Source organism: Mustela putorius, unplaced genomic scaffold, assembly GCF_011764305.1.
Source record: "Mustela putorius furo isolate JIRA1106 unplaced genomic scaffold, ASM1176430v1.1 tig00000788_pilon_pilon_pilon, whole genome shotgun sequence".
Classification (NCBI taxonomy): domain Eukaryota; kingdom Metazoa; phylum Chordata; class Mammalia; order Carnivora; family Mustelidae; genus Mustela; species Mustela putorius.
Genome location: NW_025421481.1, coordinates 6,289,057 through 6,306,950, shown reverse-complemented (window position 1 = coordinate 6,306,950; position 17,894 = coordinate 6,289,057). Strand labels below are relative to the sequence as shown.

Genomic DNA, 17,894 nt, shown 5'->3' with positions numbered 1-17,894 from the left:
TAAAAGGGAATATATCAAATATGAGGTATGGGGAAGTGGTCCAGGTTTATTTTGAATTTGATATTCTATTTATAATTTTCTATATGGTAACTTCAGAGAACAAATATATTTATTGCTAGTAAACAGCAACTACTTAGCTTAGAGAATTTTACATATTATTTATTGTAATGTTACCCTGCTTCAGAGCATTATAATTAATAGTAGAAACAAAACCCAGTTGCAAATTAATGGCCTATAGCACATCAGTGGGCTAGGAGACTAAAACAGAGCTGAAGATCTCCTTTACTTTGACACAAAGATGAGTAGTATTTACTGGATACTCAAATCAAGAAGAAATACAAAATACTTTGAAATTATGTAATATATAATCTAAATCCTTCATCTAAGACAACAGCTTGCCAAAATATTAATCATTAGGAACTGAAAGATTTATTTGGTTAATACCGCTTCCTTCTATGTGTACTATGTGTTTTCCTGAAGGAAATCTGAAATCTATTATTAGCTTTACCTAGTCAACTCTTGCTTATCAGAGTTAATAAAAAGAACACAGACATCTGTGCCAATATAAAAAACACAGACATACAATAGGCCTGTTTTAGATCTAAAAGGGTAGATAATAGAAAAATTACATCTTTGGCTCTGGAAGAAATGTTGATTCTTTGCAGCAGATTTGCCTTTTACTATATTAGTTTTCTTTTCTATTTTTTTAATATTAGTTTTTCTAAGTAAGAAGAACTATGCTATGGAAAACCTGTATACACACACAAGTAAGAGTTCCCTCTAGATCCTGTGAACTGCTTGCCAGAGGTTAGAATTCTGTCGGAGGTATTCATTCTGCTCATTGGATTCTGATCATCATTAATATGTTGAAAGTTCTAATTATCAAGCCTCCAGGTCCTAATACAATATTCTCGACCTCACACATGGCTAATGAATAAACGAGGACAAGCAGATATGAAGAAAAATTCAGCTTTGTGAAAGGGAAGAGAGAGTCATGCTATGCCTGCTTTGACTTTGTGAAAGAAGAGGGATCACTACAGTTATTACTGTTATTTTTTAAATGAAGACTTGGACATTGGTCTACTAAAATAAAAAGGTGAAGGAAATTATAAATTAGTGCATGTTGTCAGATACATTGCTTTCTAGAGGGATATTAATGATCTTGACAGTGCTGGGTCAACTACTTTGTAATTTATATAAGAAAACTGAATAGCCTCTCAATGTAAATAACTGCTATCTTTTCATCTGTGAAATCAGATCAATTATGTAACAAAAATTTACATTAAAAATGACATTTCTCTCTGAGGCATTTTATAAAATAACTAATGAAAGGTAAGCTCCATGGCTTAGAAGAAAGCAATGTAGTTAAAAGAAAAGCTGATCTAGTCTTATTACATAGATAGAAATAAGGTACATAGTACCTTATTCTAAGTAATAGAACCCCAACAAAGCAAATCTTCAGTTGCTAAATCCTTTACCATTTACTGAGTTTCGACTGTAAGTCAGTCACTATGTTAGGAACTGGAGATACATACATCTTATTTGAGACATGATCCCTGCATTTAGGGAGTCCACAGACATCTAAACAAAGACTTCTATATAAAATATCTAACAGCAGAGGTGTGTGAAGAATGTTAGGGGAGCATATGGATGAAAGAATTGTTGGAGTTAGGCTTCATAAAAGAGGTCACCTTTAGCCAAATTCCTCACAAGGGTTAAGGTTTGCTAGGTAAATCAGATGGGAAGGCATGCCAAGGTGACAGAGTATTCTATGAATCAAGGACCATGAGCTTTAAGAACACTACTTAGCAGTGCATGGTGTATTTGGGTAGAGGTAAATAAATAGAAAATTAGAGCCAGGTTATCAAGGACTTTGTTAGATATGCTAAGGGATTTAGACATTCATTTGCAGTGACAAGATATAAGATGTTCTTAAGCAGTGAAATTGCATGATCAGAGATATTCTTAAAAAATTAACTCTTAACTTTAAGCAAAAGCTAGATCTGGGAAGAAACATCAATAATTTAAAACTTCAGATTCATATAATCTTTAATATAGTCTCCTACCCTCTGGCTTATGCTGCAAGATTTCACTTTCAGAGCTTCATCTTTACAACTTAATACGTATTAGAATAAAAGCTGTTGTTTGGGGGGAAAATTGTATTTCAGATAATGTATGAGTGCATTGACTGAGCCAGGCTTGGGGATGTGGAGTAAAAGAGAAAATTTTCAAAAGAGAAAAATTTCACTCTCAGCCATGTCCGTAATCTTAATGAGAGCAAAGGATGAGTACTGATGGGGGTTCCTTTGGGGCCAGAGAAGATGGAAACAGTCAATCTTCTTTTCTCCCAAATCATGGGAACATCGGACATGGTATTCATTTTCTGCCTCTGAATAACAAATCATGAAAAACAATGGCTTACAACAACATGCATCTTTTATCTCATAGTTTATGAGTCAAGAGTTTAAGCACGTCCTAAAGTTTAAGCACGTCCTAATTGGTCCTCTGAGAATGGTCTCAGCAGGTTGCAATCCAGGTGTTGGCCAGGGCTGCATACATACTCAAAGGGGGGCAGGAATCATGGGGTCATCTTAGAATTCTGCCTAATAATTCTGCTGAATAACTTAATTCGATGCCACGAATTAAGTACAAAAGTTGAAATTACTAGAGCCTAGAGCCAGGAAGGTAGGGAAAAACTGGTCCAGCAAGTAGATAATAAGTTCCCTGGGAGAATATATGGAACAAGTTCCATCATGGGCTGGCTCACTTATGTCATGATGAGTAAAAGAGAAGCCTGCATTTAAAGGGCTAGGGCCCAGGTAGCCCCCAAACAAGTCACCATCCCAAAATAAAAAATGTGTAGAGAAAAAAAGGGAAAAATGTTCTCCCAAACAAGATTGTAGAGATAGATGTGAATTCAGAAAAAGTTCTAGCAGTTTGGGAATGGTTTTCAATTGAAGATAGAGAGGGGATTTGTTCATAGCACAACCTGGAAAGAACTTTTTCCTTCCATTAAAAAAAAAAATTACAGTTACCTTTTCTTCTATCATATCATATTTAATTATAATGATCAGACATATCATTATATGTTAATTAATTATAATGATCAGACATATCATTATATGTTATATTTGTATGTCATACAAATATAAGTGATAGCAGGGAAGTTTTAATACAATGATTGATTTTTAATAAAATTCAAGAAATATAGTCTGATAGAGAAAATCTATCAAGCAAACTAAAGTAGATAATTAGAGAGAAGATATACACAGCCTGAATCTGAATCACAAAGTAAATTCCAGCTAACAAAGCAGTTGTATTTTCACACAAATTAACAGGAGGTAAAAGCAAGAGAAAATTAAGTTGATAAAAGATCAATTTCTTTAAAAAAAGATTTTCAACATAAAAACTCTCTGGAACAGTTGCTCTCATGCTTTTGTTATAATTTTGGATAGATTAACACTTGTAGAAGTCTGGGTTTCCCCAGCAGTAACACAACTCCAGCTTTTGCTTCCCTCATACCCTGGAACATGTAAAACAGAACAAACAGAAATTCCAACTCTGCTCATCAGCATATTGACCTGCTAGTTCCAAGCAACTTTGTGGACTTAAGATTCTGATTGCCTAGCTGGATTCCTAGCACCTGGCTGCCCTGCATTTGTACCGAATTCTTAAGTCTGGGCTCTTTTTGTTGCCTAAACCTATGATAATAACAGCAATACAAATAATAATAATGGTCATGGTTATCAAAAATTTATGAAGCTACGGTAATTAAGCATGTGTCACATTTATGCATTTTTCATTTAGTGGCACTGACTCAATGTAATAGGGATAGTATTTTTCAAAGAAGATATTGATATATTTCCATTCTTAAATTTGGTTCATTGGGAACCCCTTTTCCCCCAGGCCTAGACTAGAGACTTAAAGTCCAGAAGAGGAATGACAGACAGGTGTCAGAAATTTTAAGAAGGAAAAGACTGAATGAGATAGGGAGTATAGAAAAACAGTTCTAAATGTGTATCCTAAACTTTTCTTTCCAAGCTTTATCTGGAAAGCCTATAATATAATAGGTATTGAGAGAACATAAGGTAGAGGGACCTGGGCTCCAAATCCCATCTATATTCTGGGCATGGCCACTTCTGAGTAAACTTGGTAGTTCTGCAATGTATGAACTGGCAAAGTCTTGATAAATTTTTATGAGACCTGCTTATTGTCCTTATGAATAAGACCCAGAATTTCCTGTGGCCTCCAAAAGGAGGCCTCCAGGGCATCTGGGCCAAAAGTCAAGTAGGCTGCCATGGGGCCAGCTTGGCAAGGAAAGAGGTGACTGCAACAGAGGCCAGAGTGAACAGATGGCAGATGTTGACTGTGTAGCGGGTCCACCTTACCAGTGGGAGATGAGCTGAGGTGAGCAGTCAAAAAGAGCTGGACCTGGTGGTAATGATCCTGATTTAAATATATTACCCACAAGCTGTGGGTAATACCCACAAGGTACACTGGGAGGGATACCCACACCCTACTAACCCTTCTATGTTGCCCTCAGGGCCCACATACCATTTGTCAGAAATTTGGACAAAAAGATAATTTAAACTTTCCCCACTCTCCTAGTCTTTGCCCTCACTGATCCCTCAACAAGGATGACTTTACTTCTAGTTCATAGAGAAAATAAGAGCCATCAGACAATAAAATGCAAAATAGATAATTTCTCCTTGGTTACCAGCCTATCAGTGACTTGTCATTCCTCCTTTGGTCTTAGGATAAAGACCAAAATTCTGAACATAGCTTCCAATGTTCATAATTGCATGATTGGCCTTTTACTTCCCTTGTGGATTCAGTCCCTGCCATTTCTCCCCTTTCTCTGGAACCTGTGGTTTCATGTTAATTTCTGCTACAGGGATTTTTTTTTATTCAATGTTCTTGTCTTCCTGTAGAGTATAATCTTCCCACACATCGTTCTCACTAGCCATTAACTTCCTCCATATCAGCTCACCCTAAATCTCACCATGGAGCTTAATGATCACCTCAGCAGCCTGGCTTTGGTCTTCATGCCAACTAGATTCCAAACACCCACTCAGCTACCGATGTCCAGTAACTGCTAGAATACATTGCCTCAGCTATTTTCAGTCTGTGTGAACTAATTAAAAGGAAGACCTTCATTTGTCTTTCTGGCAATCCCCAAGCAGCGTGAAAGGTCCATGCCACCCTCTCTGTTCTAATTTTAGTTCTCCTCTAATGTTTCTTCCCCTTGCAGAAAATCATCCTATGCTGCTAAGCACTTAGAAGCTTTTGTTTTTATTATGCCTTCCATTTGGGCAGAAGCACTTTTCCACCTTACTCTTTTTAGATATCTTCCCTCCCATCAGTTTTCTTCAGCAGGAGGTGATAGTTTGAAACTACTAGCAAAACTGTAGATCATTAATTATCTAGGGTAGTAGCTTCCTTAGCACATCCCCAAAAGGGCTAGCCCACAAAATTCTTCATATGTAGAACTTTCTGGATACAATTTTTCACATAAAGTGGAAGTGTCTTTACAACTGGTGATTCTCAGCTTCCTTTCCCCCAGTAATTCGCAACACACCTGTCCAGGATATGTTTATTGAGGAATTCAGATCTCACAGGTAATTCTTTTTGGGTAAGCACTGTTTCTAAATCTTTTAAAACTGATATCCTTCACTTTTGATAAAAATAAAATTATCATGTAGCTTCCTCCCACCCTGCCCTACTCCACTGTCCCAACTATCTACTTGGGCTACCTACTTGGATATCCAATAGTGTTTCAAATTTAAATGTTCTAAACTGAGCTTCCTCATCTCAATTAATATAAAATCCATTCTTCCAATGATCAGAAGGGCTCAAAATCCTTGAGTCACACATTTGGTTTCTTTCATTTTCTCCCATTCTATATCCAATCCATCAAAAAAAAAAGAAGTTGCCTCTACTTTTAAAATAGTTGCAGAAGGGGCCCCTGAGTTGTACAGTCAATTAAGGGGCCAACTCTTGGTTTCAGCTCAAATTTTGCACTGATTTATGATCTCAGATCTCAGAGTCTTGAGACCAAGCTGTGTATCAGACTCTGTGCTCAGCATGGCGTCTGCTTGAGATTCTCTCTCACTCTCCCTCTGACCCTCCCACTTGTGTTCTCTCTATATATAATAAATAAATATATCTTTTTAAAAAACAGATGCAGAATTCTAGGGGTGCCTGCGTGGTTCAGTCTGTTAAGCATCTATTTTGGCTCAGGTCATGATCTCAAGACCATGAGATCCAGCCCTGCATGGGCGTATGGAGCCTGATTAAGATTCTCTCTCTTTCCCTTTTGCTTTGCCCCTCTCCCTTGCTCATGCTCTCTATCTCTCCCTCTGGGGGAAAAAAAAAAGAAAGAAAAGAAAAGAAAAAAGAAAAAAAAGATGCAGAATTCTACCACCTTTCACTGCCTCTACCTTAAAAAAGCCTGCTACCTGAGCAAAAAGAATACATTGGTAACCATTAGGGGTGCCCTCCAAACTGAAATATCTTATCAGATGGGCTTTCTGGTCATTCAAAAGTTTCATATGAGAGGGAGATACATGGTGGTCAAGAGGAAAACAAGTTCCCTGAAGGAGTAATCCTCCATGGATCACCACTCCCAGGGACCCCTGAGAAGCCAGGGAACAATAAAAGAAGTTTTAGCATCTCAGTGAAGGTTGGAACAAAGTACAGAAGAGATAAACTTAGGTAAAGTTCACCTGTTTCATAATTTGTTAAATAAACGGAAAGGCTAATTTAAATGTTATGAATGGAAATCAATGTAGAAACAAACATGGTTCTTTATATCAAATATTTCTTCTGAAAATTTGCACTGATTTAACCACAGTATGTAAGCCTATATTGTGGAGGGAAAAGCTAACTTAGCTGTTCACCTTCATAGTTCTAATACTCTGTAATTACCAATAATTATAGTTGTTCCTGGTTTCTTGTGCATCTTCCCCTCTGAACTACCTCTTATCATTCCACCTACTTCTTTAGCACCTGACTTCCAGCAATTCTTTGACCTGAATGGAATCTCTAATCCAATGATCCTTCTGATTTTTCACTGTTACTTGTTCCCTATTTGTCCTCTTTTTCCTATTTTTCCATCTTGAATTTTATGGTCAAACATTACTCTCATTCTCTTGTGTTCATATTTCCTTGCTCTTCAATACACTCACTTGATAAAAACACAATGTAAAATTCAACTCTCTGAAAACTATGCACTTGATTTCCCCCATCTGAACTGAGCTGGAGAAAAACAGAACCACATTGGCTAACCCAACTTTAAGTTCAGGAACATGAACCTTGAATAGTTTCTTAATGCTGCCAGACAATTAAATCATATCTCCCTTTTCCATTCACTGTCTCTTTCTTCTAAACAACTCTCTCATTCCTTCTTCTCTTTCCTCAACCTCCACATCTCCTCTGCCTTCCTTCATCTCAACTGATGCTGCTGCTTTCTCCTTAATAGAGAAAATAGAAATTATCATAACAGATATTCTTCAGGTTCCCATCATATGGATCCCTTTCCAGCATTTGTACCCACACTAGAAACATCTTTCTTGCCTGTTTCCCATGATCCTGTCCAAAGCCAATCTCTCCTCTTGATTAATAGAACCCATTCTCTCTTTCTCCTACTTCATCACAGTTTTATAATTCTCCTTGGAAGAAATTTCTTTAAAAGGTAGTTTATATTTGTTTTAAGTCCTCTCCTCCCATTCTTTCTTAAACCCATTATGTTGGGTTTTTGCCCTTTCCGTTTCAAACAAACTGCTCTTGCCAAGGACAGCAGTAATCTCCACATTGTTAAATCCACTAGTCAGTTCTGACTCAGTCCTCATTCTACTTAACTTGTTAGCTACAGTTGACAGAGTTGATCATTCTTTCCCTCTTAATAACTTTCTTCATCTGAATTCAGAACACAACACTCATCAGAAGATTTTTCTTACCTAACAGGTTATTCCTTCTCAATCTCCTTTTCTGATATTGCCATTTATCCCCTCTTTCATTGAGCTCAGTTTTTGGTCCTCTATCTATACTCCATATCATCTATATAGTGATGATGTTCACATTTGTATCTTCAGACTGGACCTTCAGCTACTACTCAACACATCTATTCAAGTAGACTTCTCAAACTTAAAATGAACTCCTGGTATTTCTCCCTGTTCACCAAACCTGCTCTTCTGACAACCTCTCACATGTCAGTTCATAGTAAATCCATTATGACAGTTAATCAGAACAAAAGTCTTGAAGTTTTCCTTCTTTCTTTTTCTCATATACACTACATCCGCTCCACCATGAGATCCTATTGGATCTACCTTAAAAATATGTCTAATCTCCATCCATTTCTCTATACCTCCACTGTTTCACCTTTGATCTGAGCTGCCTTCATCTCTCATCTTAGTGCAATGCTATAATAACCTTCTAACTGGCCTTCTTTCTTCCAGTCTGTTTCCCTTCTTCAATCCACTCACAACACAATAGAGTGATCCTCATAAATAGAAGTTAGGTCATGTCATTCTTCTTCTCAAAGACCTGAATTTACTCTTCATTTCATTCTGAGTAAAAGTGAAAGTCCTTATAATGGCCTATTAGATCCTACGTGATCTATCTGCATTGCCTTTTTACTTACAAATATTCCATATTTCAGGGAATGGCAGTCTGATTTGATGACTATGCTTAAACCAAAAACTTCAGAGGCTTCCTTGAACTTTTCCTCTTTACTGTCATATATTCAATCAGTTATCATAACCTGTTGATTATTTCCTTGTATGTCTCAAATCCATTTACATCTTTCCATTGCTGATTACACTGTTTTTCCCCACCTCCCATTTTACCTCATCTCAAATCTATCGACAACATCTTAATACCAGAGTTATCTTTTTTCTATCGACTACATCTTAATACCAGAGTTATCTTTTTAGTTAAATGCAAATCTATTCATATCATTCCGAAGTGTGGTCAACTCCACATATCTTTTCCTTTAACAACTTTTTTTGATAATTCATAAATTGATATTTGGAATACATACAACAGTACCTTACAAGTAGGAACTTTTAATATAATTCAGACTACTTTTGAAATGTCTCTGTCATCACTTAATCAAAGTGTTTTAGAGTATATAATTCATTTTTGAGGGTATATTATTAGTCTTTGTTCTGTAAATAATATTTTGTCAATATTAATTATTTTGTACATCTAATAATTTATAAAATGAACTGTAGATTTATCTAATAATTTAGATTATATTTTTAATTTGAGAAAAGGTCAGCTACCTGTCAGTACAGACTTATGTAAATATCTAGGCTATTTCCATCTTAAAATTACTGTGCATTTCAAATAATAATATTAAATAAGAAAAATAATAATATTAAACAATAATGATAATAATATTAAAGAAGAATGTTATTTTCCATAGCCTACAAAACACATTCACATAAATAAGCTCATTTATTACTACAAGTACTCAAAGAGTAGATATTATTTCCCCTTTTCAGAGGAACAAATTAGAGATCAGAGAAGATAAATGATTTGATGAAAAATATTCAGCAAATCAGTAATAGAACTAACTCTAAAATTTTTGATGTAACATGGGGGTAACCTTTTACATCAGGAAACCATAGTAACATGCTGTTTGAAACCATTTCAGCCATTAAAAGGTCAGATTTTGGTTCTGTTCAAGGGTCAGATCTGAAAATACCAGCTTTGGAATGTATGGCAAATTACAATTTCTTCACACATTTTGGATGGTACCACTGAAGTCCTGAGAGCAGTAAAATGTGTGTGTTTCTATCATTCCCCCTAGTGGTCAGAGATATGGGACTAGACCTATCTCTTCTTTTACTCTTAATTTTTATATAAATAAATAAAATTTCTACTTATCTCAAAGGACAAGTGAAAAAATTTAAAAATTAATCATCAAAAAAAACCCCCACTTATAATAAGGATAGGGAAAAAGGAAAAAGGAAAACAGAATAATTTGGATAATTAGGATAATAATAACTAGGATAATTAGGATAATAAGGATAGGGAAAAGGGAAAAAAGAATAATTTGACAGAAGTGGAAAGAACAATGTTGAAACATGGTTTATCTTCTTTTTGTGTTTTCTTGTCTACAAATAACAATGACGAATTCATATATCAGTTATGAGTTTTAAATGAGTTAATATACATAAAATGCCTAAAACAGTATATGATATATAGTTTTAAAGTTTTTGCTTAAAACTTACTGATTATTAATATTTATGATTGTTCTTTTTGGATCTTTGTTATTGTGGTTGTCATCATATTGAGGGTCTTACTGAAGATAAGGTGATCTGGGCAGGCCTCTACGAGAAAGTGTATTTGCACCAAAATCCAAATGACAGTCACATAAAAATTTGAACACAGAGATTCCAGGCAGCGGGAGCCAAACTACAAAAGACTCAGGACTAGAATGCCTAGGAAAAAAGGCCATTGTGGACCAGGATGCGTTTGCTTAAGTTTAGGTTAAAGAGCTGAGTAGTGGGATGCCTGGGTGGTTCAGTTATGATCCCAGGGTCCTGGGATCAAGTCCCACATTCAGCTCCCTTCTCAGGGGGGAGCCTGCTTCTCCCTTTCTTCCCTCTGCCTGTGATTCCCCCACTTGTGGATGCTCGAATAAATAAATAAAATCTTAAAAAAAAAATAAATAAAAAGAGCCAGTCAGAGCTAGGTTAGACTGAACTTCTTTGGGTTTAGTGAGGAGTTGGATTTTATTCAAAGTTCAGGGAGAAGCCACTCATTATTTTATGCATGATAATGACACACTTTGATTTGCATTTTATAAATATCACTCTGGTTGCCAAGAAAAGGTCAGATAATAGCTTCGATAGAATATCAATGTCACCACTTCCACTAATCATAATTTTTAAAATCTTAGTTTTACTAGAGGAAAATTACTTTCTTGCTGTATTTTTGGAATGTTTGTATCAGTGCTCCTAAAAGTACAGTCAGAGTAATGGACTTAAGTATGATGCATACATTTATATAATCATAGATGCACTCATTTTTGAACAAAGGTTACATGGAATACCCATAAAAATGATATCTTCTGATTCTAAAATTCATAGTAATCATATTTACTGGGTTTAAAAATCACATCTCTTTAAGGCAAAGTAGTAGCAAAGTTCACCTACTTTAAATTATATAAGGGGAGGAGATCCTTTAGGTCTCACTTCTCATATTTCAGTCATTTGGCTTTCCGGTTATTAGCTTCTTGCCCCCTTCTTGCAAATCTGATTGGCTGGAACCAGATATGAGTTACTAGTGGGTGTGGTTACTTTCCTTAATCTTCCCCTTACCCCCAGCACTATTTCCTCACACCTCTCCTCTCCAAGTTCATACTGGTTTGAGTAGATTGAAAGCCCACTTAGGTCATAGTGTCCAACTCAATCTTACCAGGTTGATATGGATTCTGTAGCCTCAAAGCAGCTATTAATAAAGTTGTATATTGATGAGTTGATACCACTGTGTGGAGAGGGGTAAATAGCAGTGAAAGAAGAGCATTTCTAGGTCTCTGGTTATTTCACTACCATAATAGCATTAAATCATCATCTGTAACATGTTTAACACCTAGAAGACCATAAATATATTAAAAAAATTATATCCACACTCTGACAAAAATTATAATGCCCTACATTGCTATACATGTAGCTGAACAAAATCAGTGCAATTTATATGAAGATTCCTCTTAACCCCTCTGTATCTCATTAAGGCTTTAGGTTTAAAACTTCAAAAATATAGCTGCACAAAGTGAACTGCTTTACCTGTATGGCCAGTTCCCTCATTCTTGACTTCTGTGGTTCCCACAGAAGAGGTGGGTGGACTGACAGGAGGGCTGGAAGTAAAGCTTGCACACCCTGCAGATGTGTTGATTTCGAAATATTCTTGGTTGTGATTCATTCGATGAAAATCCAGAGAAGACACAATAGATGTTCGTTGTTTAGGCTAAAATAAATGAGCATGATGAGAGTATTATGACCATGTTCATCTTCAGCCCAATCTCCCAATTGATTTAATATCAATTATATCAATTATTTTATATCAATATTTAAGTGATGTTTTTATCAGTTAATCTATCTGATTTTTATACTTAAAATATACTGTGCTTCACAAAGAGATACTAAAGAATCTCTTGATAAGTTAAATAATGAAAAAAATATTTAATGAAAAAATATTTTGGCGTAGTGGGTAAAATAACTTGGATTTTCTGTTAGGTTTCCCAGAAGACTGTACAAATACAGTACACAGAATTTCTTTTAATAATCAATTCAGAAAGTTGCAATTCTAAGTCACCTTTCATTTAACTAACATTTATTAAGCGTATGGCATTAAAAAAAAATATGGCATTTGCCAGACCCTGAGGATAAAGAATCTAATAATAAAAGAGCTCTTACAACACTGAAGTATAATTAAGGCAGTTCTGTTTTTTGTTCTCTATATAGTCCAAGAAATTGATAGCTTTAGATATTGTCCCCAAGTACCATATGCTGGAATTTGATAATCAGAATTAAGAAAAGTTATATAGAACATTTCCCAGGACTCTTTAAGAATCTACACAGTATTTTTTGTGAATTTTGATTTCCTTTTTTAAGGATTTTAATTAATCCCTGAAGAGCAAGAAAAGTCAATTTAAACATAAAAGTTAAAATTATAGAGCAATAGCAGATATAATCTATACCCTTCACCAGTAATGGATTATTCCCTATAGCAGCTTTCTGGGGTTTTTTCCCCCATAGTTTTAATTATATACACTTTTCTTCCTGCCTAGCAGAGCTTCTAACATTGTCCTTTAAAATTGCAGTCTTTTTGGCTCTCAAAATTGTGTGCATTTCCCAAGAATCAATCCAAGTTCTTATTTTTATTCATATTACTGAAATATTAACAATCCACTATAATAATTAACAAGAGATTAACTTTAATTTATCTGCAATAAAATTTACTATACTTTGCTATCTCCAAAGTATAGTAAACTCTTGGTTTACCGACATTTTCATTGCCCTCAAATACTTAATAATTTAACCACTGTACTCCATAGATTATTTTTCTGCAAAATATTCAGGCTCCCCTCTCTTCCAGCTCAGCACGTTTGTTTTTTTTTAAGTAGATATCATTTAGTCTATAATCTAAAATATACAATGATAATGAAAAGTTCTCTTTATTTTTTATATAAAGGGTGCCAGTTATCACACCATGCTTTATTATTTCACTATTAAAATATTTTTATGAAAGAGGTTTAGAGGCATTGTTATATAAGCAAGTCACTTATTATATGACATTTCAACTCAGTAGCAGAACTCAAATTAGTTCTCACATAGGACTTGGTGACTGAAGTGTGGAAGATTGAGGTGCAGTGTCAGGCTTACTTTCTCATCAAATGTCTATCCTTGGGGCTAATGAATGTCAATTTCACATTTATGTTTTTTTCTACTAGATGATATAATAGTAAATAAAAGGCATGAATATGGCACTGGCTCCAATGGAAACACAGTTATGTCCATCATCTTTGTTTTTTTTTAATTGTATTATGATTTTGTTTCATGTTGTAAATAAGCAATGGACCAAATTTGTATAATGTTCTTTCTTATAAACTTTATAAAGATCAAGCCAACTGATACATATGATGCCTTTACTTCTGTTTCTTTTCTTATGAACAATTATTTTAATAAGTTGGATGTGAAGGTAAATAAAATTTTATAAATAAATAGGAATTAGGAAAAAATCACTAGACACAAAGTAATTTCTTTGTGCTTAGAGTTTAGTCCTAAAGATACATTTTTTTGGTGTTTAATTTTACTTTTCTGATTTTTAACTTAAATTAATTTTTAAATTTAATTTTCAATTTAATTTTTTTGTTATGTTCAGTTAGCCAACATATAGTGCATCATTATTTTTTGATGTAGAGTTCAATGATTCATTAGTTGCATATAAAACTCAATGCTCATCACAACACATGCCCTCCTTAATACCCATCACCCGGTTACCCCATCACCTCAAATCCATTCTTCTATAAACTTCATTTACTTCTGTTTCTTTTTTTTTAAAGATTTTATTTATTCATTAGAGAGTGCAGAGAGAGAGAGAGAGAGAGCGACAGAGAGCGCATGAGTGGGGGGAGGGGCAGAGGGAGAAGGAGAAGCAGACTCCCTGCTGAGCAGGGAGTCCTATGAAGGACTTGATCCCAGGACCCTAGGATTATGACCCAAGCAGAAGGCAGACATTTAACTGAGCCACCCAGGTGCCCCTACCTCTGTTTCTTAAACACATGTTTCTGACTACCCAAATTTCTAATTATATTGAAATCAAAATTTGTTATGCAACATGATTGCATGATTTTCATGATTTCATGAAAGCAAACAGGTTATTTTTTGTTGATGTATTGATTAATTCTAAAAATATTTGTGTGGTTTAGACTAAATTGCAGATACCTTGGTAAGCAGTGTGGTAGGAATAAGACTAATAAGACATTGTCCTTGTTCTTCAGATTATTATAGACTTGAAGTGAGAGAAGGGATGGTGCATGAAGGAAGAAACAAGCTCTCCAAGGGTTAGGCATTAGTGCAGTATTATACAGTGATAGAGCTATGATAAGGGGAGGCACAATATATAAAATGTAAACCTCTATTTTAGAGAGGGGATCAGGAAAGGATTCCATGAGCAGGTGATTGATGGCTGAGTTGAATCTCAGTGAAGCAGATAGTAGGCAGACAAAAGAGGATGAGAAAAAGAAAAGAACAAACTGCAAATAGTTCATAATGGCTATAATGCAGAAAATGTGAGGGAGTGGTTGTTTCAAGCCATGAGATATTACAGGTTGCAGGGTCTAAATCATAAAATTTTTTAATGCCATGTTAAGTATTTTGTCTTTAATGTGTATATTTTAAGAAACCCCGAATGATTTCCAAGCAAGAGGATTTCATGGTTGGATGTGCATTTTAATAAACTCATTTTAGCAGTTTAGAGAATGGATTCGTCAAGGCTGGATTAAAGGAAGGGAGACCAATTAGGAAGATGTTAAAGAGTTCCAGTCAAGACACAGTGAGGTCCTGAGGTAAAGCAGTGGCAGCAGGGTTGGAGATAGCAGATATTTTTAGGAGATGCTAGTAAGGTTAGCTCTTTAGGTCTTGAAATCTGATTGGACAAGAAGCTTGATCTTAAGAAGTCTAGGTGACTCACAGATTTTTCTTGGGTAGATGCCAGAGGATAGGTTTTTGTTTTGTTTTGTTTTGGTTTGGTTTGGTTTTGGTGAAAAACAGAAATGTATGTATTCTTATACCAGAAGTATACAAAATGTACGCTCATTTACTCCTGGGATTCAGTATAGACTGCTTAATACATGGTCATGCAAATCTATGTGATACTTCCCTTTCTTTCTTTGAGTGGAATGCTATGATCTCAGTGTAACATGGCTTCAAATAAAATAAATGGAGGAAGGGAGATAGGCTAATGGAAACCCAAAGAGAACAAACCATGGATCAGTGATCATTTAACCGTATTCTTATTTGCTACTTCAGAACTCTGTTTATCATTTACCCAGGAACATTGATGGGGGAGTTATTGCCCAAAGTTCTATGAGTATCTGAGATGATGAAGAATGAGAATCATTACATGTTAGTCATGCTTTAAGAAAGGGATCAGAAAACTATGTCCTGTGGCATATCTGTGGCCCACATCTGACCTGCCTCTTATTTCTGAAAATAAAAGTTTTACTGGGACACAGGTAGGTCCATTCATTTATTTATTATCTATGGCTGTTCTCATGTTAGAGTGGCAGGGTTGAGAAGTTGTGACAGAGGCCATGGTATTCACAACCATTTAAATATTTACTGTCTCGTCCTTTAGAGAAAACATTCATTGACAAAACCCTGTTCTAAGGCATCATTTTGCACATCATTTTTGTGCTTAATGAAATCATAAATATACATTCTCATTTATTTCCAGCCTATGTGCATTTAGATTGGGGGGCATGTAAGTAACCCTGACCAAATGACAGTTAGTCAGTCTCTATGCCACTCCTACTCTTCAAAAGATGTAGTTGTAAGATGAATGAGGGTCATTCTACCACACTGGGCTTTATGAGAAATTGAATTAAGCCTCTTTTATGTTAAACTGCTGAGATTCTGGGTTTGTCTGTTGTGGCAGCTAGCATTATGTACCCTAACTAGCACAATGCAGTGGTTTAGAGGGGTTAAAGGATTTACTCAAGATTACATAGTAGTTAGCAGAGGGGCTTGGATTAAAAAGAAAGTTTATGTGTTCAAATCTAGAGACAAGTGGATGGTGCCTCAAAGCACAAAGGACAGAGGTGGGATTTTTTTTAAAAAGGATCTATATGGAAAAATGAAATAGAAACAAAAGGAAAAAGAATAAAGAGATGGCAACAATATTAAAATGGAGATTAAGGAAGATGAGTCTGTAATATTTGCTCAAACTTTGATTTTAATGCATTCTATTTTTATTTTTCTAAATATTATAATGGAATCTTGCTAAGCCATAGAGTATAAGAAAGAACGTGTTTTCACAAATTCACTGAAATTACATATAAAATTTGCCAAATTTCAATGTGTAAAATGGGTCGCACTTATGTATACTTTGGCTACTCTAAAACATCTCCCTCCCCTGTGGCCCAACACTCATATGTCTCTATTTTCTAAAGGACTTTCTCCCACACATATTTACTTAACAAAGTCAGCACACTATAGATCATGGGCCAAATCCAGGCTTTAAATCTTGGGGACCTAAGGATGGTTTTCACATTTTTTAATGGCTAAAAATAAATAAATAAATAAAAAATAACATTAGTAATAGGTGAAAATTATACAAGTCTCAAATTTTAGTTTCCATAAATAAAGTTTTACTGGAACCTATACACACCCATTTATTTATATGTGGTCTATAGCTGTTTCCAGAGTTGAGTTGAGTGGTTATAATAGAGACCATATGACCCTGAATTATTTTATTCTCTAGTCTTTTACAGGAAAAAAAAAACACCCTATTGATTAATTAGGAAATGTCTCTGAGGGGCAAAAATGAAACAGCTAGGTGAATAACTGAAATAGCCAAAAGCATTTCCATAGAGTAGCTGGAACCAGGGGCAATTCGTCCTAAAAGGAGGGGAAAAAACATTTTCCTGTCTTCCATGTTAGCATCTTACTCCCTTGGACATGGGGACACTCATAGGGTGAAAGCACATCCTCACAGTCATACAGGTGCTCTGCCCTGCAAACCCATGCACCAAACATTCATCCTCCCCATACTCAGGGTTTCACGGCTTCATCAACAGTTGCTGGCTTGGCCAGAAGCACCATAATTGGGGGAGCAAATGGCCAAGAAACCCACCCAAGAAGATGAGAAGATGTAGGTGGTGGAAACACAGATGAGCTCAGGCTGTTTTTTCACAGGCCTCACTTACAAAACACAAACTGATTTTTATCTAATTGGTAAGAATTTTAGACAGCAACCCAAAAGCGTTAAACCCCAGGCATGGGGCCCTTCTTTGTGTGGGGCCCAATGAGACTGCATTACTTCCCACATCCACAAAGCCAGTGTCATATTAGTCCCTTGAAGGGACTAATGTGTAAATTTACTGGTAAAACCTAAGAGATGGCATACATTTTCTATACATATTGTGGTTTCTCTTAATCAGTCAGAACCTATTATTTTAAGAATTATCTTTATGTTCTGTAAAGATATAAGTGAAATACATTCTGATGCAACTTTAAAAATTTCATGCCATTTCTGCAAACCAGTTTGATTTGATTCACCTATGAATAAAATGAGAACACATAATTCCTGACTGGGATGAGATTTAGGTAACATGTGCATTTACATCCAAATATTCTCTGGATTGCAATCTAAGTTTCAAA

At 35.4% G+C, this 17,894-nt stretch overlaps 1 protein-coding gene across 1 annotated transcript in view; it reads right to left on the bottom strand.

Moving 5' to 3' along the window:
* Window positions 1-17,894, bottom strand: part of ANKS1B (ankyrin repeat and sterile alpha motif domain containing 1B) — a 1,114,451-nt gene that overhangs the window by 588,242 nt on the left and 508,315 nt on the right. Inside the window, 1 exon segment of the mRNA XM_045084805.1 lies at window positions 11,796-11,976. Coding sequence (XP_044940740.1) covers window positions 11,796-11,976 — 181 coding nt within the window.